The 23,878-nt window shown below is 44.6% G+C and overlaps 2 protein-coding genes and 1 long non-coding RNA gene across 3 annotated transcripts in view; 2 read left to right on the forward strand and 1 right to left on the reverse strand.

Annotated features, from left to right (window-relative positions):
* The window catches only part of fat2 (FAT atypical cadherin 2), a 42,780-nt gene extending 37,116 nt beyond the window's left edge, over positions 1-5,664 (forward strand). The window contains exons 21-24 of the mRNA XM_023797451.2: positions 1,344-1,785; positions 1,983-2,085; positions 2,567-3,012; positions 3,533-5,664. Coding sequence (XP_023653219.2) covers positions 1,344-1,785; positions 1,983-2,085; positions 2,567-3,012; positions 3,533-3,996 — 1,455 coding nt within the window. The 3' untranslated portion in view covers positions 3,997-5,664. The remainder of the gene's footprint in view (positions 1-1,343; positions 1,786-1,982; positions 2,086-2,566; positions 3,013-3,532) is intronic.
* On the reverse strand, positions 4,055-14,430 carry LOC111836323 (uncharacterized). Its single transcript, XR_011993630.1, has 4 exons — positions 14,295-14,430; positions 13,247-13,401; positions 4,471-4,601; positions 4,055-4,257 (listed from the first exon to the last, which is right to left on the reverse strand). It is a non-coding gene; the product is annotated as an uncharacterized lncRNA (long non-coding RNA).
* A 281-nt stretch (positions 14,431-14,711) lies between these two features.
* On the forward strand, positions 14,712-22,978 carry mtnr1al (melatonin receptor type 1A like). Its single transcript, XM_023797452.2, has 2 exons — positions 14,712-15,325; positions 20,564-22,978. The coding sequence occupies exons 1-2, from the start codon at positions 15,055-15,057 to the stop codon at positions 21,331-21,333; spliced, it is 1,041 nt and encodes a 346-aa protein (XP_023653220.1). The 5' UTR covers positions 14,712-15,054; the 3' UTR covers positions 21,334-22,978.
* Positions 22,979-23,878: the final 900 nt, after the last annotated feature.

Raw genomic sequence — 23,878 nt, forward strand, 5'->3', positions numbered from 1 at the left:
CCTGCAATGACTGTCATTTCAGATCTAAACAGTAACTATTCTAAGATCATAAAATCTGAATTTTAGGTCACTTTTTTAACAGCTACAATGCTGTATGACTGCTTCTGTTCCACAGTTCCCCAGAGGGATTTCATTTATTCACGGAGCGAGGAGCTTTTAGATATAGTACATATCTTATACACACCTTTCTTGCCTAATGACATTCTACCTGTGATATTAACAGAAGGAGACGTTTTGTATGAAATTTCATTCATGAAAAGAAATCACTTTCCTTTACGTTTTCGCACTGCTGTGTTCACTCAGATAGCACCATGGCAACTGTACACGAGTCTAAGTCTGAGCTTGGCCTTTGCAGTCAAATTAACTATTAATATTGTAATATTACAGTGGTTTACGTAATGCATTCCTAAATTCCTAATCGGTTTTCATTACAACATGGATGAATTTTGCAACCTTGTTATTTATTCTCCATCACTCGTTTTCCAGAACAAAGGTGTCTGTAGTGTCGGCTTGTGCTTGTGACGTGTGTGTACTGTGTCTGTTATATGGATATTATGGACATGATAATCCACTCCTCATGTCAGGAATGCTGCTTGCGGGACACACATCTGTTAGAGACCCAAAAAAACCTGTTTGATGAATAATGTAACATTCAGTAAAGAACCTGTTACAAAACAATGTTTGCCAGTTGAAATCAAAACACCGCTTATAAAGTGAAAGGCCTGAAATCCAAAGTCAAAAGATCTCATTCTGTTTTTGACCATCCATCTCCTCAGACAGAACTTCTGCAGCAAAAATAAATGCATTGTAAGGCTACCCTCTGTCAGCTGACACATATCTGACTCTAGCTTTGGGGCTTTGGCTGTCGTACAAGGTTTGGACGCTCTGGGGTAATTTGCTTGCTGGAGTCACATATTAACAGTGTCATACTGAAATCTCACTTGAGTGCCAATGCTGCACATCAGATTTACTGCACTTTCTGGTTGCGTGTCTGTGTCGATGCCCTCAAATGTTTGTGACACTCAGAACTCGCAGTGACTTGGAGAAAAGAGTCTGTCTGGTTATTTACATCCATCTCTCTTCTCCAGTTATATAAAACAATACCCCACAATCAACTAGAATGAATAATTAGTAGATGGATGGATGGATGACGAATTGATGCATATAACACAATAACCCACAATCAACTAGGATAAGTGGTTAGACGATGGATGGCTATGGATGTTTGTAACACAATACCCTGCAATAAACCAGGAAAAGTGTTTGGATGGATGGATGGATGGATGGATGCCTATAAAACAGTACCAAATGTAAAAGTAAGAGCAGTGGCGTTTCTCCCGCAGATGATGCACGGGGTTCTGCACTTCCGCTACGGCTGTGGGGGGGGCCCGCATAGCACCCTGCACGTGCCAGGAGACCCCGTGTCGGACGACCGTTGGCACCACGTCCTCCTGGAGGCCAACGGCACCGCAATCAAGCTCACGCTGGACCGGATCCACACCGCTGTGGGCGTGGCCCCCCGCCCGTGCCGCTTCTCCGGCCCCCGGGGCTCCCTGCTCTTCGCTGCCACCCAGGGGTCTCGGGGGGCCCCGCTGCTAGGCTTTGGGGGCTGCCTGGGTGACCTGCAGCTGAATGGGGAGTTGCTGAGGCACACCGAGGGCCCCGCTGGGGCCGTACCCGGTGCCAGGAAGCTTTTCGGGAGGTACCAGTGCTGCTTGGACTCCGGGGGGTGCGCTAGCACCCCTTGCCAGAACGGGGGCTCCTGTAAAGAGAACTCCCTTGGAGGTGAGCTTGCTTGACGCTGCAGGCCAAACTACACCCTGACCAAGTTAATGAATTTGTATAAATTAAAATCTTGGTGTTTTGCATTATTCTTCTTAAAGTTTGGGACAGCATTCTAGTCTGTGAGCATGTAATTTAGCCTCATCGGAAGGGAATATTCTGGCATGTCACCGCCGTACCGTCCATGCTTGTCGTTGTAGAGGCCCAGTGCAGCTGTCCGCCTCTTTTCGACGGGCCACACTGTGAGTGGAAGAGCTGCGAAGGCCAGCCGTGCGAGTGCCCACAGCAGGATGCCGGCGGCAGGTGGGGGTCGCAGCGGTCTGACCGTCGAATCCTCCGCCATTAGCCACTTAGCATTAGCATTCTGGATATCTTTGTCTCTGATCATGTCCAGCAGTGGTAAAATGCTGCTATACATGTACACGTGTCTTCCTCATCTCCTTTGCATCAGATGCTGTTATCTGGTTTATACCGGTATCATATTTTATGTCTTATCATCCTATATGGCCTTGATAATGCCGCAGAGACGTCTGGGACATCTATGGCAGATTTGTTTGGTGCATGTTTTGCAAAGCGACTTACCATTTTTTTCAAGTGTTCATGTACAAATAATTCATAGCCTGTTTTTAAAGTAAAATAAATAAGCTGCCAGTTTAAGAGGCGGAAATTATCGGAAAGTCATACCTGTGATACCTAGAATTGAGCTGTAGGTGGCGTCTTGCACAGAGCTAGTCTGGATCCAGTCTGCAAAAGTGAACACCCTCCTCTGCTGGTCCCGCTGCAGGTGCCTGAATGTGTCGGAGGATTGCTCTATGAATCCGGTGCTGTGCGGGCGTGTTCTGGAGGCTCCGGGGGCACTGGGCTTGGCATTGGAAATCTGTGGTGCGTTGTTTGGGCTCCTCCTGCTGGCTGGAGTCTTTGTCTGCGGCCGCAAGCTCTACATCCGCTGGCAGAAGCACAACGCCGTGGCCACGCGGATCCCTGGCATAGCTGAGGGCCGGTCCATGGAGTTGACCTCGGTGGGCGGCCCCGGGAACAACCTGGACCACGACCCCTTCAGGACCCTGAAGCCCCGGAACCAGCCAGATCTGGCGTCACTGGCCGAGGGCCACATGCAGAAGCCCGCGGGGCCAGTGGTGTGCAGTGTGGCACCAAACCTCCCCCCACCCCCGCCCTCTAACTCCGACAACGAGTCCATCCTCAAGAACCACTGGGAGCTGGACTATGATGGTGAGTGGGGCTGTGGGGGGCAGCTTTTACTACAGGTCATGTGGGGAGGCAAACTTTATCTAGCCCATAGGGCTACAATTCAAATTTTGTGTGACCCTGCCCCTGAGGAAGGTACTTAACCAGAACTTATACTATAAAGTTCAGGTCCAGAAAGTAAAACTCCAGACCAGGGTTTTAATTTAACCAACCAGTTGAGTATAAATAGTTACATTCACAGAATACTCAACTGGTTGGTTAAAACAAAATCTTGGTCTAGATTTTTACTTTCTGGACCTGAAATGACCACCTCTGCTAATATACAATGCAGTTTTAATATTTTTTTAGGATTTCTTTCGCATGTTCTTTGGAATAGTATGCTTAAGTATATATGTGTACGGCTAAGAATTTGCTCACACGGACATGTCAACAGCACAGTGGCCAGAAAGGACAGCATCTGTGTTAGCTTGTGGAATTGGGACCCGGATTCTGGGGCTGACTGACACCCCCCGACTGACCTCCCCACCTTTTCTCCCTCCCGCAGTTTACCCTGCTGACCCCGACTACTTCGGTCGGCCGACCGTCCAGGAGTTCCCGCAGTTCGACATCGGGGAGAACACGTACACCGCTGTGACCTCCGGTGACCCCCGCCGGAACTCTCGCTTTGGGGGCTTCCCCTTCCCGCTGGAGCGTGGTGATCGTCGGGCCCCCCTGCCGCCGTGCTACAGCAGCCAGAACCTGGACGACTTCCTGGGGCCCGACGGACAGCCGCTGCCCGGTCCGCAGTGCCCCAGCGAGTACACGGCCATCAGCTACTACCCCTCGCAGCCGCCGCGCAGCCTGGACGGCGGCTCCTCGGCCGGCTACCGGCGCCTCAGCGTGCGCCTCAGCGTGGCACAGCCCTCCTACTCGGAGGGCGTGGCCCCGCCCAGCCGCGCCTCCCGCACCCGCCACGGCTCCGACATGGCAGAGAGCGACTACGGCAGCTGTGAGGAGGTCATGTTCTAGGGAGGGGCAGAAGGCCCAGGATTACTTCGCTGGGCCACGATGCACCATACTGACCTCACCGTAGATACTGCGGCTACTGCGGCCCGCCGCTCAGCCTGCACAAAACGGGGGGGGGGCAGTCCTTCGGGGAAAACAGGAAGAGTAGCGCTCTTTCCGGTATAAGCCTGTCGCCGTGACTCCACCCGGTCCATTAGGGTGGCTGTCGGTCGGAGAACTTATCTCATGTAGTCCCTGTGTGTCCGATTCAGTGTTAGATATAATCTACGAAAGAAAAAAAGAAAAACGAAAAAAGATACTGTAATTCTAAAACCTGTGATGTGAATTTCTATGTAACAGAAACGTATATAAATATCTGTATATATGTGTGCAGTTCTGACAGTCACTCCACGTTGCGATGAAGTGACTGGACAAAGGCCCGGTTTTCTCACCCTTTTTTGGTAAAAGCATTCAGGGACCTGCCCACTTTGCGTTTACCTCACATTCTGTCCAAATATGGAACGGAGCTGGTTATAAGCGTGTCAATCAGACCCCTGGAGCTCCAAGCCTGCGGATGGCTTCATCTGACTGGAGCAGAGCTGACCATCAAATCTGAAACCTTGAGTTATCTGTGTGGAAGGTCCAGTGATAGTCATCTTAGAGTATTATCTACAGAGATTTATTAGAAATGATTTATTTTAAAACATTTCCCATTCTATAAACATATACGCATTGTGTAAATATATAGGCAACTAACTCACTTCTAAGTTCATGAATTCATGCATAATTATGTACGCACATTATTTTTTATATCTCTGTGTATGAAAATATTTTTATCTCTGACATGATTCAGTATAAAGAGGTCACAAATATAGAAAAGAAGGGCTGGTACCTATTAGTCGTTGAAAACATTGACACAGTGATGTAGTTTGTGTTACGGACTTGTTTTGTTCTTGCGGAGGAATGTACTTTGATGACAGAGCGAAGGCGAAATCTGCGGGATTTCACTTTCCGCAGGTAATAGAAACTTAACTGGACCGTGAGGCGTGTGCAAAGATATGGTACAAAACGAAGCATGTTCATTGCTGACCATCTTCTAGCTGCATAATGGACAATGCATCAAGTTTACATGAATGAATCCAGTTCTTTTTGCTGCAGCTCCCCCATCGACCATCATGCTCCCGATAGAGGGAATAACTGTATTTAACGGCGTGCGACAATGACATGTTTATGCAGTAGGGGTACGGTATGTGCTGTGTGCTTCGTAGAACTGTGTGTGTATGTGTTCTTGTGGCAGTAGCAATGCGTGTTTACATTGTTAAATGACACCACCGAATGGGTAGTAATTTGAGGCCAGTGGAGAAGCCTTTCTGGGTCTAGGCAGGGTGGTGCCAGAAGAGACACTCCATCTATTATAAGCCACAAAGTCTGAGGGCAGATTCCCATTTGTGGGCGGGGTTAGGGGTGTGGTCTGGGCGGAGTTAGTGAGATGCTGAGTGACCATCCGTGTGTGAGCTTTCTTATAGCCTGATGTAAATGTTCTTTATTTTCTGTCTCAATGTGGGCCAATCCCATGTTTTAAAGTTGTTTCTCTGTGAGAGAATTTTATGGTTGTTGTTACATTCTTTCGTTGATGTTCAATATTGTAAAAAAAAAAAAAGGAACATAATTAAAAAGTATTGTTTTGTATTATTTTAAGACTATTTTCTTTATCTTTCTGCTTATGGGCTTACAGCTTGTAAATCTCCTGGAATGTATTAATACACCTCACTAAGTTATGGGTGGCTTATTTATGATATTGTCATGGCTATCATGATGTCTTGGATATCAAAATATTACTGGTTATCACAATTATGTCCACTAGGGGGAGACACAACATGTTTGCCCTGGCTTGTGCTAAGAATCACTGAGCTGAGCCATCCCATTTTGAGGTGGGGGTGGGCGGTACTTTGGGCTTGATTTATGGCCTTTATGAAGTGAAATTCTGCAAGACCTAATCTTTTAATTTGGGGATAAGGTTCCCCTCTCTTCTGCCAAAAAGGACAAAGAGCAGCCGGATAAATGGGGGCGTGTGATTGGTCAGCTGTCTGCCAACCTTTTCCACTCTTATGGGAATCATAGTAGTCTAGTCATTAAATACAGGACTGCTTATTGAGATATTAAATATACGCAATAGCTACAGAACAAAGTCATGTGGGCTGGGTGGGATGATGGTCTGCAGTTGGGGTGTATAGAGTCTGGGTCTGCCAGGGATTCAGCCTCTCTGTGTGGTGTCTGTGTGAGTGTATTCGTCTGGGTGCCTGAGTAGATTTGTGTCTGTGTCTGGGAGTGCATGGGAGTGTACAGGTATATCACTGTGTATATGTGTGCGCTTGTGCCTCTCCACTGAATGGTTACGTCCTCCGCATCTGGATACCCCTGCATCATCGCACCCGACACGGCCCTCTGTAGCTTCCCCCGTACCCCTCCATGTCCTGCTTGTCAGGATGACATCTTCACCCACAGGTGGCTGAGATTCTCGGTGTGATCCGTGCGATGGATAGACCGTCCTTCATGAGTGTGCTCCAGAAGAAGCAAAACACCAGTGACCTCACGTGTCCCAGAAGTGGCAAGATACTAATCACACGCAATATATATGAATCATCCATCTATTCATTTTCCATAACCACATATGCAGCACAGAAGCCTATCTCAGAATGCACAGGGCACAAAGTACACCCTACATAGGATATCAGTGCACTGTAGATGTAGATCAGCAGACAAAACCTTCAGATATCTTCAGTTAACATAGTTTGATTCCAGATGAAGACAAAAAAAAATCAACAAACAATATTTTTGGCTGTAAGGGAAGCAGCCCTTCGATATACGCAGAGGACATTCTGAAATGTAGACAGCACCCCCAAGTGGCAGAAGGAGGTAACGCAGAGGCTTTGCAATTCACCAGATGCCTGCTGGGATGCTCCTCCGCTCTGTGTACATGACAGTGTTTTATTCAGGCCCTTGGAACAAACTTAGGCCCACAAATGAACATCTGGTTCTTTTTACCTTCCTGTATAGCTGAGTGGTCACTGTGAGGATAGAGATTTAATCAGTTCAAATCCATGAAATGCTGAGGTATGCAGTAAACCACCAGAGGTTTTTCCTTTTAAAAAAAACAGTTTAGATTAGCAAAAACAGAAGAAAACTATGTAGATATCTGAGTATTACAAAAAGACCATTTTCAGGGGATAATTAATATGTTAGCAAGTTACAGCTGTTCTGGGGTTATTGCAGTAAATTAAGTCTTGCAAGCTGAAGCAAACAATTTGCACAAGTGTCCCAACTTCTGTTGATAACTTACAAACCCTCTGTCTGTATTAAAACTTTGTTGGAACAGACTGTGTTACTACAAACTCTGAAGTATGGCTTGTACATTGCATATTCTGACGATAATGGTGAGAAAACATAAATAACAATAGAGATGATTATAACCCTTACAAATGTAGGGCTTTTCTTTAGAGAAATTGCGGCGAAAATCTTAGTGTAAGTTTCCAAAGGAAACTGCAAACTGGAGAAAACTCCGATATGAAAAGATCTGGCGGATTCCAAGTCACAAAACATTCAGAAGACAAGTTTGTGAGAGTCACCAGCTTGTGTGACAGAAGCCTCACGGGGCAACAGCTTCAAGCACAGCTTAACAGTGGTCACAGTAAGTCACTCTCACTTTCAACTGTGAAGAAGACCTCGAACTGCAGGATTGACAGGTCGAGTGGCGCCAAGAAAGCCGTCGCTACAGTGGCGAAATGAGGAAACGAGAGTCACCTGGGGCAGGAGCCACTGCCAGTGGCCTACAGAAGACTAGAAGAAAGTTCTATGACCGATTAATCAAAATTTGACATCTCTGGTTCAACATGTAGGGTGTTTGTATGCCGTTGAGTTGGCTAAAGGATGGTTCCTCAATGTGACACCAATTATCAAACATGGAGGAGGAAATGTGATGGTCTGAGACTCTTCTACCACTTACGCAGTGACTGGCATTCTGAACCAATAGGGTGACCACAGCATTTTGCTGTGCCATGCAGAACCCCCTGGTCTGTGTCTAATTGGTCAGGACTTCATCCAATAGCACAACAACGACCCAAAACATACCTGCAGGATATGTCAGAACTACATTAAAAGAAAATATCAAGATGGCACTCTTAAAAACATGGATGGCCAGCAGTCTCCAGACTTCAACCACATGGAGCTGGTTTGGGATGAATGGGACAGGAAGGTGAAAGCAAAGCAGCCTGCAAGTGCAACACATTTATGGGAACTTCTGCAGCAGAGTTGGGATTGGGTTTGTAAACTAAATGATTTCTTGACTTTTTCTGTTTCTTATTTTCGATTTTTATTGGTTCTAAGCTTTGATTTCACCGAATAATGAGACATTAATCCCGCATACATTTTCCTGAAACTGGAAAAAAACTGAGGTTTTCTAAAACTTTTCACCAGTAATGTTTTTGTAATTATTATATTGTGGGAACCCAATTTCTCCACAATATGATATGACAAAAAAAGCACATAACTCTTTGCCTTGTGGGGACATTTTTTTTCCGGCGTATTGCTTAGTAAAATGGGCAGCGTCGTGAGCTGTATAATGACCCACTGTCCGTATCTAACATGTAATGCAGCATGTATTCAGTACTGCAGGGCTGCCAACTCTCACGCTTCTGATGTGACACTAAAATATCTTACAGCAAATATATTATTTCATTATAAACCTAAAATTAGCTGCATCAAAAGCATTGCTGTAGTTTGCAAAACCTACAGACTATTTACAAGGTAATAAAACTGTCACATACATGTGCATATGTGTGCAGACTTGAATTAAAACACCGAATTGAAAATCTCACGCCAGTCAGCTGACCGAAGTTGGCAACCTTGGTGATGTGTTTGTGTTGCCCAATGCAAACGCCAGTAGACATTTGAGTCCAGGCTCCTACCTGCTATGCCACTCAGTGTTTCAACCAAGGATTCCTCTGTGTTTGCATTAGCATTATCCTTGGATGGAGTGCAAATGACTGGAGTGTGGTTGAGCATGTAAATGAGAAAGTGCGTATCAGGATTCTGTGCTCATGAACAGAAGGTTTCTGGCTCAAATCCCTTGTCTGATGGTGATTTCAGGGTTTAGCCCTTGAGCGAGGTCCTTAGGTCCAGTTACTCCTGGGACGGTCTGACCCTGCTTTCACAATTATACATCACTTTGAATCAGCTAAACAAATGCAATGTGAAAGGCTGAGGCTGGGCAGGAATGTTTGGGGGTTTGTTGGATTGTCTCTCAGGTATAACAACCATGGTTGACAGCATCAGCCTCAGTTCTAACCACAAGCCTCCTAATCAGGCCCTTAGATAAATGAAGAGAGACTGGACCAATAAGAGGAGCTGTCACAGTGTGGCCTGATTTCTGCCTTACCTTAGTCTGTTAGGGCTAGCAGCTTTTGTCTAGCATATATCATCAAAGTGTGCAAAGATCTCGGTGGTACCGGTCACTTTTCTATTGTACTTTAATTGCTGGAACATTTATGTTTCATTACACCTTCTTATGTCACTCGTTCAAAGAGACTGGAACATTTGGGTCTCTTACGCAGCTGGATATGACACTATGGCTGCCTTTCTCAAGAGGGTAACAATAGAAAATCACTGGGTGATGCAGCCATCTCTGTATTAATAATACTACCTACTACCGATGTGAACCAGATTATTCAGAAACCCCACACTGAAATATTTCCATTAATATTCACCCTTAAGTCCATTTTGTGAATGATGCTTATTGTGTTCTCTAGGGTAGTGTTTCTAAAACTGGTCTCCGGGGACCACCAGACAGTCCACATTTTTGCTCCCTGAGCTATGTGGGAGCAAAAACATGGACTGTCTGGGGGCTCCTGAGCACCGGGTTGAGAAACACGGCTCTAGGGCACTGGATTATCAGGCCCATTATAATTCGGAACTAGGCATCATGGGAACATCAACGGTGGAGCACAGAAAACGGGCCCCCCATGCTGTCAGACTCGCTCGCTCTGTACAAAAATACCCCAGCTGCTGACTCGTCACGAGGTTCGATTACTCATCGCTTCATAATGCTCCTCTCTCATCTTCTGCCAGGTCAGAATGAAAATGAGGGGACATAAGTCTGTCCATTGTTCGCTGTTTCTTTTTGGACAAGCCCAGTGGAGCCAGGAGGCGGCCCTGGTTCCTGGGGTCTCCAGCTCCACCTGCTCCTGCATATCATATACAGAGCTTATGGAATATTATTTAGCATATATATAACGGTGAGAGAAAGTAATCAATAGGATATTTTCAAAAAGAATGCCAAATACTGATGATGTAATCATTACAATGTAATCGTTATAATGTTTCTGACAGCTCTGCCGCTTATCACTGTGTTGAAGATCAAACATATTATCAACCCTGTAGCTAAGCAATGTGTAACAAGCTGTAGCTGCCAAGATTTGCTACTGAGGAGAAGGGAATCGCCAAAAGTTTGCCAAAAGCTCACTGCTGAGTAATTTAAGAAAACCAAGTTGGGACAGTCATGCCACAATTATGTTCAGCCAAGGGACCAATCAGTAAAAAAAAATGGTTGACAATCTTATTACCCAGGGGTGTGGATCAAGGGAGAAAACAATGATGGTGAATGGTTGAGGGAATGATGATGTTTAAGTGATGAGATATTGTTAAATGATAAGAAAATGTATAAAACTTTGTGTAAAAAAAGTATTGGACATAGTTGCAAACGTCCAGCCTTGGCTATAATCTAACTATCGCAATAAAGACTGAATCTGGATCTACACAAGCAGCTTCTGATCCTGATTTGGCGGAGAAGGGAAAACCCACAACAAGCTCTTGTGTAATTCCTTGGGAGTACACACATTTTGAATACTTGGAGGTAAACACTGTAGTCTGCCATCTTGCTGGTGTTCTCTAAACTTGGTTTACTCAACTACACCCACCTTTGATGCCGAAATGGTGCCAAATGTTGAGACAAAAAAATGGTACAAAAGTGGGTAGGTTTCTAGTGAGCACCTAGTTCTGAACTGAACAGGTACATGGAAACAGACTGGAACCAGTTCTATATTAGTGGAAAAGCGAGAACAGAGACCTGATTCAGAAAACTACAGGGGTGAGGGATTCTCGAGCATAAATTACGAATGTCTAATAGAGAGACTTTAAAATCAGGTCCTTCACTGTTTGACCATGACCACCATGTGACAGTCATTGTTTGGTCAACAGTCAAAGTGGCTATTTTGAGACCAGGCAGCATTTGATATATCTTGCCGAATCCGCCTTACGGAAGTAGATGTCTCAGTTCGCCTGGAGCCCGATGCAGTGCGCGCTCTCCCCCTCTGAAGTCAAAGAGCAGTGGACGAGTGGCTAAAAGTAGACGAGGCCTCGAGCTGCGATGGATGGCTGCGATGATTGGCAGGCGAGGAATGTGGCTGTGTTGGCCATTCTGGGTCTGTCTGCACGTGTGCATTTGCCGTGTTCGTCTCTGCTGTGGATCTCTGATTTCACACTCGTAAGCACTGGCATACAATCCAGGCAGATGTCACACGTCACACAGAGCCATCGACTCTTCGACGCAGACACCAGCATATAGACCTTGGCTATTTTCTCCCTGTTGTGATTTCTAGCTCTAGTTTGTCATTACTTTTTTAAAACTCTCTTTACCTTGCTATATCCTATGTACGCGTCATTGACTTTTTGAAAAGTGGTATATAAATAAAATATGCCGTGTCCCGGAAGCCAAAAAGGGCTTGAAGGCAGGTATCAGGAAAACAAGGGGGCTTTATTCAGTAATACAAAAGCAGGGAAACAAAACAAAACTGTGAAGTTTAGCACAGGAAGGGGCCCAGGCAATTGGAGGACAGACAGTAATGATCTGGGGATGGTGAGACAAGCAGGCCAATAGGATGTTGGGTTACATCTCTAGGTGTGTGGAGTTTAAGGGAGGTGATGCTATGATTATACAATTCCTTGGCAAGACCCCACCTAGAATGTTGTGTGCAGGTTTGGTCACCATATCTTAAGAAGGACATTGCTGCCTTGGAAAGGGTGCAACGTAGGGCTACAAGAATGATTCCTGGTCTTAGAGGAATGTCTTATGAGGAGAGGTTAGCTGAGCTGAATCTGTTCAGCCTCGAGCAAAGGAGACTAAGGGGTGATCCAGGTATGTAAGATTCTAACACGTCTGGATGCTGTTCAGCCAAATGACTATTTCAATATTGGTTTAAATACTAGAACTCGTGGCCACAAGTGGAAATTAGCGGGAGAACATTTTAAAATGAATTTGAGAAAGCACTTCTTTACACAGCGTGTAGTTAGAGTATGAAATAGTTTTCCTGTTAGTGTAGCGCAAGCTAAAACCTTGGGGTCCTTAAAATCTTATCTAGCTCTGATTTAAACAACTCTGAGCTATTAGTTAAGTTCTCCCCAAACGAGCTTGATGGGCCAAATGGCCTCCTCTCGTTAGGAAATTTCCTATGTTCTTCTTATGCTAGGTACTTAAGTATAGAAGAATAACAAGAGGGGAAACAAGAGGGGTAAAGGAGTAAGAGGTGTGGCTTGTTAGGGCTGTCACAGGGAGGAGGCGGACAGAGATATAACAAAACATATTATTATTATTATTATTAATAATAATAATAATAATAATAATAATAATATGTGTATTACCTTTGAAGTCATACACTCCTTTGTCATACACTTTCAAATACAAGGCCCAAGTGTATTAATGATGATCGATGATGACATCAGACATAACACTTAATGAGCAGATGCTATTATCCAAAGCGATGAGCATTTTTGAGAATGCAAGGTCATATGATCCTTTGGAGCAACTGGTGTTTAGGGCCCGTGCTCAAGGGACCTAACAGAGAATTCACTCTGCCGCCCCAGGGAATGAAGGCGCCAACCTTCTGATCGCATACACAGCGCCCTGAGACGGCGCCCTGTCCTACTGAGCCGCTCAGCAGGCCCAGCCAGTCTGCTCTGTGCTATATGCATGGTACATGGTACGGTAAATGGTACAGTACATGGTATGGTACATGTTATGGCAAATGGTATGGTACATGGTACAGTACATGATACGGTACATGGTATGGTACATGGTATGGTACATGGTATGGTACATGGTATGGTACATGGTATGGTAAGTGCAAGACAAGGGAAGAGATGCAGTCAAAGAATTTTGGGTCCAGATTAAGAAGGAAGGAGGTGAGGAAAACAGGAAAACGTGAAACAGGAAGACGTCTCCTACCTGCAGGCAAACTGGCGTGGGGGACACTGCTTGGTCTGATGTATTGGGGTCCTCAATGCCACAGATAAAAGACGAGCCCCTTTCCTCATTTCCATGCCAACAGCGAGCATGTTTTCTGCATCACTGTCCGGTTTAACCCAGTGGGAAGTAACCATCTGGAAATGGGTTAAACCAGTTAGTCTGAGAGTGCACACTGGTTTCTTCCACCAGGCGCCTGCACACACCCCCTCCTCCTAATGCTTTCTCGGGGGTGGAGTTAAAATGTATATTTACAGGAGAGAAAAGGCCAGAGGATCAAATGATTAATGCGTAGAAAAAAAAATCTGACAATCCATCAAGCAAACAGAGACATCTACAACAGACAAATATAGTGGAAATCATGCATACAAATAATTTTCCCAGTTATGCATTCAAAGTGGGTCCCTCGTATGAGGCTCCGTCCTTACAGCACACCTCAGCCCTTGGTGTCTTGTTATTTCTCAGAAATGGAAAATGTTTCGTAGAATTATAATTACCACACTGTGCACTAATTTCCATGTCTAGCCAGCAGCGAGTTGTTAGTTAAAAGCTGAATTCAAAATACTTGCCCCCACTAAGGTGGGAAATGCATTGCGCTTGCTTTTTTTTTTTTAAACGATTTGCATATGACAGAAAGCACAATAGCACATAGTTGAAAAATATGATGGGAAAAATGCAATTGTTGGCAGTAAAGTCTTTAGCCACCAGGTCTCAAACAAACCGTTAGTGTTAAACAGTGTTGAATTTTAAATGTGTTGGCTCGGAAAACATAGTCTCAATGTTTAAGCATCACACAAAGTTAATGGAACAATTAATACCGCAACAAGTGAATCACTAATTTTGAATCAGAGCGTAGCCATTCGGCCAAGAAGTGGCGGCACGGCAAGGAAGCGGTTAAAGAAAATGAATGTTAAATTGCGCAGAGAGGACAGGGCGGCGAGGAGAGCGGCTAATCATTTATGAAAAGGGCAGGAATGATTGGTGATGTACCGGAGAGAGACGCACCTGAAGCAGCAGAGGGGCGACTTACCGGAGAGGAGCGCGCACCTGAACTGCGGATAACGGTGCATCCGGACTGGGGAGCGCACGCATCTCAACACTGAAATATCATTAACCACAAAAAAAAGACATCGGAGGAAAACGGTGAACATGAAACTCCACAATGTTCCAAATCAAACTCTTTGATAGCGAGTCTCGTTCGTTGATCGCGACAGTAACAGCTGAATAAAAGGAGCGGCGAACAAAGAATGAAAGAGAAAGATGAATCAAGGTGTTTGTGAATGGAGACAGCGCTGCTTGGAGTCTCACTATGATGTACTACACTGGCTGTCCTAAACGAAGAAGGAAAAAAAAACACGCGAGTTATGCTGGAGTTCAAATTAATTCCATGTTTTTATTTTATAAACACAGAACATATGGTTCGGAGAGTTTAATTTTGCATCAGTAAGCGATGAGTTTAAACCGGAGTTATCTCTGGTAGTCGATGTGGAGGACATGAAAAGTTAAAATGAAAGCTTGAGAAGCCTTCTTAAAAGTAAGATCACGAAGGAAACATGTACCAGGCTCTGATGAATATGAACTGAAAATGTAGGCTAAATATATACCGCGGAATCATGACTGAATGGAAACTGAATGGAAGATAACGGGACCTGTTGATCGGCCCCGGTCATTGCCATTTCCTGCGTTTTTCTTTAATGGGAATATCACCCTTAAACACGTGATGTGGATTTGTGTACAAACTTATGCCAACTTCCACTGAACTAAGTGTCCGTGTGTGACAAGAGAATCAAATGGTTTTACGGATCCGGCGAGTGCTAGACACCGAGGTCGGCTCACAGGCACCGCCCGTCTCCCACTCGGAAGGGGATCTGAGGATGTCCGAAGGCAGCCCCCCTCCGCTAATAAACGCTTCTGCCGCAGATGAGGGCACGGAGGACCCCCGGTTCCCATGGGCGGTCTCTGTATTGGCCACCGTCCTCATCACCACTATTGTAGTAGATATTTTGGGCAACTTGTTGGTGATTCTCTCCGTCTTAAGAAACAAAAAACTCAGGAAAGCAGGTAAAGTTGGTCGGCATCTATTTTCCGTTAAGTTCCAAACTACAAGATGTAGGCCTAGTAATTTTTAGCATAATGTGTCAGTCAAGATAATATAACATTTTTGTCAGTGAAGATATTTCTTAAATCCTCGGATATTTGTGTAGAAAGAGGCTACAATGGATTTTAATGAAGTAACTCTGGAGCTTCGATGCCGCGTATCTTTCTCGTGTATTTCAGTTCATAACTCGCTGAAATCTTATTATAGAAACATGAAAAACGCTGACTAAATCCGTAATCTGTCTTCTTTTCAAAACGTCCATTGTCGGAAGTATTAAAGGTTAAATCGGCAAAAAATGAAACCATGTCACCTTACTTTGCTTTACCTGCATCGGGGGCGTGTAGTACCGCTGTCACCCGAAGATCGCTATTCACATGCTAAAGAGCCGCATTAGCGCGTATTCAAATCGCATTCGCATGGTAATTTGATGAACAGCGCAACGGTGAAACGCGATCCAGATACATACTCATCAGCGCCATAAAAGGGGGGGGGGGGGTGTGTGGCCAGGTGACAATGGCTCATTCATACACATGAAAGTTGCTACATAATCAATGAAAGGAGCCAGAAATAGTTACATGAGTTAGGTTTTTCTTATTTATTTATCCAAAATGAATGTTGCAACTACACCATTTAGTCATCTTCATGTAGCCAAGACTTTGCTGATCAGATATCTGGGATCAAAACAAACTGCCACCATTGCTTACTATGTACTTTTATCATGTTTCTAACTGTTCCAAACTGCATTTTGCAATGTCTATACTTTGATGTCAAATTACAAACTTCACATGAATCTGACATATTTACAAAGTACACTAAAATTAAGATGAGTTTAATGCCAAAACAAATATATAAGAAATAATTTATTTGCCATGAATTAAGTTGATATGATATTGAATGAAATGTGTGACCATGCCCCAGTCAGTGAAAGTGTGTTCTCTACCCCTAGACCCCAGAGGGGAGTCAAAACGGCTTTGACAGTCACGTGGCACGTTTTAAAAGCGTTTCAACACAATTACCTACCCTTCCTCCGTCTTCTTCCCCATTTGCCAAACGTGCTGGACCCACAAGTAGATCCACCTGCTTTTCATTGCCCTACACACATGCATCCACCTTTAGGATAATAGCTCCCGTTTCCCCATGACAAGTTTGGGGCGCTGTAAGCGCTTTATAAGACACGGGACCCTGAGCACCTGAATCCGTGCGCATCAGCTCACCGCAATCCAAATTCTGAGCCGTTTACCGCATATAAAACACCAGCCGTCTTTAAACAGTCGACTAGGCTGTCTGTTCTGAACAGCAAAGTCTGATTTCGGAAATGCTAATCTAAAAGGAAGTCCACCAGCGGCTTAAACGATATCTGTTCGATTGGCGAATGAGCCGTTCCCAAGCTTTTCCGTTTACTCTGTCAGTCCGTCAGCCAGTTCATCTATCCATCATTTTAGGCACAAGTGTCAAAGTGTTCATATTTTTCCACCGTCATATCCCGGCTGAGGGCAGTTCTAGCTGTGCGATTAATCTGAACGAATTCGCATTTTCCGTCAAAATAAACTTTGCTTTCGAAGATTCATAAAGGAGCGCTAATCAGTTTAGCCAGGATTCACACATTAATCTGATGTTCGGGCAATTGACCTGGTTAACTTTGTGGCCTTCATTCCGTCAGATTTCCTCTTATTTTACAATTAAAGTTATTTTTTACAGTTCAAGCTGATTTTATTCATTGCAATGTCATGAAATGCATATTCAACAACACACCGCTATAGGTCCACTGCCATTGAAACATTGTTGCATTACAATAAATAGTTTTGTATGCGCTTTGCAAATGATCACTTTATCTTCACATCATTGTCAATACCCACGTTTACTCATTTGTTTTATATTTTTTAAAACAACCTTGTCCCATCGAGACATTCCTATTGAAAGACAGGGTCTCCCACCGCATTCTTCAGGGCTCTGATCCTCAGGATCATCAGACTGTATGAAAATGCTTGGTGCACGCTGAACAGTATCCATGGCAAACACCACAATTCATTATCTGCATTCAGCTGAATGGTTTTATATGTGTCATTCAAATTAATTACATTTTTAAAGTCTACAACAATTATTTTCTTGTTAGGATCTAAGGGAGATTGTAGCAGTGTGTAGTTTGGCAGCTTAATGCTGGATGGAAAATGACAGGGAGGGTTGTCTCCATGTAGAGTATCTCTCCATCTGATCATGGTTCCCATATTGGGGTCCTCAACTAGACCCAGGACCCACATTATTACTCAGTCATGAAGTCACAACCATAGATTTTTTTGTTTGCTTGTTTGTATTTGCTTGTTTGTTTGTTTCACCATAAATGCAGAGGGGCTGCTGGCAGTTAAAAAAAAAAATAATAATAATCTGGGATGACATTGCACATCATTTGTGACCAAAAAAGCCTGATATTACAAAAAAAAAATATAAACATTTTTTTTAACCACACAGTTTGTGACCCAATGAAAATGGTTCCATGACGCACTTCAGGGTCAGAGCCCACTGGTTGAAAACCACTGGTCTACAAAACCAGCAGCATGTCTGTAACGATTCAACTCACCAGGACACAAACTGTGAGCAGTCTGACTGACAGACTGAGACCCTTTTATGTAAGCTGTGTGGGTGTTTTTGTTGGTGAAGCGAAAGTCAGTCTCAGTTAATGTGAAAAAAGTCATGAATTAACCATATCTATGCCATTAGTGCATCTAAAAATATATCAGTGTTCAATATTCTATATATAATTCCTGTTTTGCTTCTGGATGTATATTTGGTGTTAATTCCTACAAAAGTACCATCATTTCCCTGATCTCACCTGCCTCCACATTGCCATTATTTTTGTGGGCAAAACATCTTGTTTTCCAAGCAGGTCAGATGTTCTCAGGTGACACTGGTACTGAGCAGTTAGTCTGGGTCTTCGTCAGGTCAAAAGCTACATATCATTAAATAGAAATGTAAGGATGGTCAGATAAATGTTAACGCTGAAGTGCATTGAGGGTTTACTCAGAAAAAGGCGTCTCACTTTTGTCTTTGACAATCAGTATGAGTTTCCTGTCCATGCTAAATGTCTCCCCTGTCAAGCTCTTGTCCGTCACTCATTTACATATTAATGACATTGTGTCATTCTCCTGCTCCTTCATCATCTCATCAAATAAGTCCTTGTCACAACAGCCTCAATTCAACAATGCTTCTGTTCCAAAAGTGTTTCACTCAAATCACTGCTGAAACTCAACAAGAACAAGATTGCTTAACATTCCATGCACCAAGCATTTAAGCATTCTGCTTCCTTATATGTTACTTTTGCATTCCAAAATGGGTCCATTTCAGATATTCATGCGTAACAACAATGACGATAAGTGTGAAAATATATCACAGAAACTGAGGTGTAAAAAATCAGTGGGGTCTGAAAAAGTAGAAGGAGGAAGTGACATAAAAAGGGGAGGGGACAATGAAGGTAACGAAGTGGGACCACAAGAAAGAAGTTATAGCAGGTGGAGTTGTGATGTTATCTCAGCAAAAGCCCATGGCAGAATACTTTTCAGACAGCGAACCTGTCTGTCACGGGTGTAAACCTGCTGTCTGGGAACCTACAAGAAAGCTAATTCCTTCACTTGCCTTGTCAACAACATTTAGCTGATAGTCTGGCTGGAAGTGTAAACACTTGAGTAATTCACTCAGTTGGATTGAGATGCCACAGTAGAGAGAATGTGACAGTTTTATCAATGATAGATAAATGGTTTGTATTGTCAAGATTGTCATTGTCTTTTTATTGGCACATTTAGTCAATGTGGTTTTGTAGAATCAGATTTGTTTCTTGTTGATCTATTGATTTTTTAGTTTCATATGTTGTATGCGCTGTCTCTGACATTGCTGCATCTGTTGTCTTTTGTTTATCTGGCCCCACCATGAAAACTGAATCTTGGAAATGTACTTGCCCTATCAGCGGGTACCTACCTGTATTCACTGAGGCGGGTTTGAGGAGGTGTTGGGCTACTCAGAGCCGGGCTCAGGAAACCCGATTACGGGGCACCTCCCACCGGTCCTGCTATAGCTCAGGAATCACGCCGTCTCCAGGGAAACCACAGCGCCCCCACTCATCTTTTTATAATCCCGGCTCCCACCTGGCAGATTTAGTCTGTAAGCTTGTGTATTCAAGTCGGGTAAATCCTTTGTTAGTGACACTGAGGGCATGTGCTCCAGGGGACTCAAAAGAGAGAGAAAAACCTCAGCTGACAGTTTGGACTCACACAAGGGCCACTAAAGTCTACTGAAGTGAACTTGGAAGTCTCGCCATCTTACTGCTTACAAAGAAGAAACGGTAATGACAGTTCGCAGAAGAAGTGAAATAATCAGCATCTTAATAGCCTCCCATTTCCTTGGATCCTACATCCCTTTCTTCCTTTTAGCTGATGATAAAGGTCAAATCCTCAGTCAAACGTCCATATTTCAATGGCTAATTATATGTCGCCTTATTACACAGAACAAGGGAGGACATGAACTGGCGTGAGATTCAGACCCAAGGGTCTGTTATCTGATGCCATTTTCAGGTGTGACAAACCAGCTTTTTCAGTGGTAGCACAATGGGGCCAGCGTCCGCATACAGCTGTGTATCTGAGACCATGAGTGTTACTGATGGGGGGGGGGGACGGACGGACGGGTGGGATGCATCCTGTCCAATATCCAAAGCAGAGAGGACAGATTTGACTCAGTCACGTAATGGATCTGTCCCTCCCCCCCCCCCCCCCCGCCCCCCCAGTATTGAGAACAATTGTTGTCTGGGACATCTTCCGCACTTGGGGAGGTGTTCTCTCTGCACTGCACGTGTCCTGCATCCGCCACTGCCAATAACAGCCCCCACTCGGCATCCCTCCCTGTCCCTGAGCTATTTTATATCTGCAAAGTGGCCGTTTCTGACAGAAACGGCCGGGTTCACATAAGCGAGACCTGGAGTGACCACCCCACATCCTGCTAGGCGGCGCCTTCACCGATCAAGACCCGAACTCTGCTGCATTTCCTGCTTGCCCCGTAGGAAAACGAGAACCGCCTTTAATTAACGGCAGAAGTTTCATAGCTGATATCTTATATTAGTTTTACCTTCGTATCTCCTCCGATTATTCATGCGGAACACTCGGCAGACCTTAAGTTTTAACTTCTAATAAAAGTCTAATCCCTGGGTTTTCTCTGCGCAGGAAATGCCTTCGTGGTGAGTCTGGCTGTGGCAGACTTAGTGGTGGCCATCTATCCCTACCCCCTGGTCCTCTCCGCGATCTTCCACAACGGCTGGATCGCCGGCTACATCCACTGTCAGATCAGCGGCTTCCTCATGGGCCTCAGCGTCATCAGCTCCATCTTCAACATCACCGGCATCGCCATCAATCGCTACTGCTACATCTGCCATAGCCTCAAGTACGACAAGCTCTTCTCCAACAAGAACACCGCGTGTTACGTGGTCCTGGTTTGGGTGCTGACCACGCTGGCCGTCATCCCCAACTGGTTCGTAGAGTCGCTGCGCTACGACCCGCGGGTATACTCCTGCACGTTTGCGCAGTCGGTCAGTTCTCTGTACACCATCACTGTGGTGGTGGTCCACTTTATCCTTCCCATCAGCATCGTCACATACTGCTACCTGCGCATCTGGGTCCTGGTCATCGAAGTCCGCAAGCGCGTCAAGCCCAACAACAGGCTCAAGATCAAGCCGCACGACTTCCGCAACTTCCTCACCATGTTTGTGGTGTTCGTGCTCTTTGCCGTCTGCTGGGCGCCCCTGAACCTCATTGGCCTGGCAGTGGCCCTCGACCCCCGGCTGGGTCTCGCCATCCCGGGCTGGCTCTTCACCTCCAGTTACTTCATGGCCTATTTCAACAGCTGCCTGAACGCAGTCGTCTACGGTGTACTCAACAGCAACTTCCGCAAGGAGTACAAGCAGATCGTGCTGACCATCTTCAGACTGCGCTGCTAAGGGGCCGAGGGCATTGGCCAGCGACTGACTGGATCAGAATAGGGAACCAGGGCTGAATTCAGGCATAGGCAAACTAGGCATCTGCCTGAGGGTCCTGACAAAGTTACCATATACATCAAATGTAAATGTTTATGTGCAGGCAGAAACATGGCCAGTTCTGGCTAGAACTGAATTACGTGCGTTGCAGCGAATGTGAAGTGACAGTGCTGGGGAAGTTACTCACAAAAGTAATCCATTACAGACAGAGGTGGAAAGTTCAGGTCAAGAAAGCACAAATCCAGACCAAAGTTTTGTTTCAACCAACCAGTTGAATATAAAGAGTCACAGTCACAGAGTACTTGGTTGGTTGGGAAAAAAAAAAAACATGGTCTGGATTTGTACTTTCTGGGCCTGAACTTTTCATCTCTGTCTTTTGTAGAAGCTTCCCCAACACTGTGAAATGATAAGCAATTTCTGGGTATCAGGGCCTCCCAAGTATAGCTTTGCCTGATGTTCCTGAAAAGGTATATCTGGTCTTGCAGGGAATAACTGAATGTAAATAAAAATATGCATTATTGATCCAAGCTGATTCATTGACACCATGGAGCGTTTTGAAGCTGCTCTCCAGAATTGCTCACTGAAATTTACTATATGTGAAGATGTGTGTCCTTGTGTGTCTGTGTATTTCTTATGCAAACACAGTTCTTCTGGAAGCTGATGATCGCTACTCTTCCAAAGAAACATTTCTACGTTATTAATCAATAGGGTTGATCAATAGGATGCACATATTTAGAGGCGAAGAATAAAAGGCCGTCACAATTAGAAAGAGCTCATATCTTGCTAAACTTACCTCTTGACACTTTGTGTCCTACACTGCAGAGATTTGTCACATCTGAACAGCAGTTCAGACATTCACAGTTGATTTATTACTTACCGTGTGTGGCGTGATCTGTGATAGTTATCCGTGGGAGGCGAAATTCAACGTGCAAGCTGTCAGAGCAACAACACGGCTACAGGTGTCGTGGAGATGCAGCTGACAGTCACTCGTCTGGTTTCACGGGTGTTTCTGCGGCCAACGGAACCTTGGGTCCCCTTAAATGTGCCAAACCCTGATTTACCAGGTTCAGAGACTCAAAAACCAGTTTGCTCTTTGCATGTTCAAGGAATCCACAAACACAGGGAGGATCCTCCATTAGAACATCACAGTCAGTTAAGGTGGAGATTCTGTGAACGATTGTGAGAGTTCCCAGAGTCGCTTATTCTCCGGAACTTGTTTGTTGTGGTTGTAGCACAAACAAATGGTTTCACTAAGAAATACACCCTGAGCAGCAGGGAGATACAACTGAAATCACTCGTTTTGTCACAATTATCAAATTTGCGTGACCAGGTCGGCTGTCCCACAAAAAAAAAATGGACAGATTAAAATAACTTGGCTCTCGGCAAGTTTATGGCATGGCTGAGTTCATTAAAGTAATAAAAAACAGAAAAAGCCACCTATATGCAATCAAATTATCAAATTATACTGTTACGGGTTTCCTGCTCCAGGACGCATAGCAAGCAAACAACAACCAACCAACCAAAACAAAATGATAGATGCCCCCTGGACCTTATTTTTTAATTATCCATACAATCACACATTAGTGGGGAGTGGGGGTTGGGGGGGAGGGGGGTCGGTGTCCTTAGCGTTTGTCTACTTTCATGTTGAAAAAAGTTTAAAACCCCTGTTCTGTACAACGAACAGCAAACTGTTACCTACAGTCTGTGCAAATGGAATTACACAGATCACTGAATCCTAAAAGTAGCCCATCATGTGAGATAAAAACATGAAATAGGAGCCTGTTTCTGTCACAGTTACAAAATACGTTGTCATGCAGCTGAAGTGCCACAGGCAGTGAGTAAAATGCTTTATGAGCTATTTTAAAACTCAGGGTTTCTGAGTCTTGATTCAGGGACTGCTATGTTTAAGTTGTCAAGTAATTAAGCTTAAGTGAGCAGGGGACTAAATTACTGTGACCATGGGAAGTTTTGAAAGGTTTGTGGTCTTTTTGATGTTTGTTTGTATTGATGAAACGGACATGAAAAAAAAGAAAAAAGAATGTACTTAAATTAAGAGTCGTTATTATGGTTTCTGTCAATAAATGTCTGTTTGATTAAAGAACGGCTTGTTCATTGTCTGCTGAAGCTGGTGGGAGCCAGTCTGCGGTGGATGTGACCCAACATCGACAGCATCTACCACCCCCTTTCGTAAATGCTACTGTTCTTGGGGGGCGGCTTGTGGCACAGTGGTGGTCTTTGCTGGTGTCTGAAAGGTCACTGGTTTGAATCCCGTGGCCAGCAGAATAATCACATGACGGTTGGGTGCCTGAGCAAGGCCCATTCCCCTAACTGCTTTATGGGATGCAGGCTGACCCTACACTCTCACCCCAAGAGCTGCTCTCACCTGTACACACGTCTGTGTCTCTCACATGGCACAAGATGGGGCCAATGAAAATCAAAAGGATTCCTATGTATCTGTACTCGTACTGTACTCAAATGGCAAATAAATCATCTGAGTTTCATTGAAGGT

This window comes from Paramormyrops kingsleyae, chromosome 10 (genome assembly GCF_048594095.1).
Source record: "Paramormyrops kingsleyae isolate MSU_618 chromosome 10, PKINGS_0.4, whole genome shotgun sequence".
NCBI classification, from domain to species: Eukaryota; Metazoa; Chordata; class Actinopteri; order Osteoglossiformes; family Mormyridae; genus Paramormyrops; species Paramormyrops kingsleyae.

What these genes read in the sequence shown, in the direction of transcription:
- mtnr1al (XM_023797452.2), top strand. Translation starts at nt 15,055, where the DNA reads ATGGTTTTACGGATCCGGCGAGTGCTAGACACCGAGGTCGGCTCACAG. An exon ending in CAAAAAACTCAGGAAAGCAG is followed by an intron (nt 15,326 to 20,563) that starts GTAAAGTTGGTC and finishes TTCTCTGCGCAG; the next exon opens with GAAATGCCTTCGTGGTGAGT.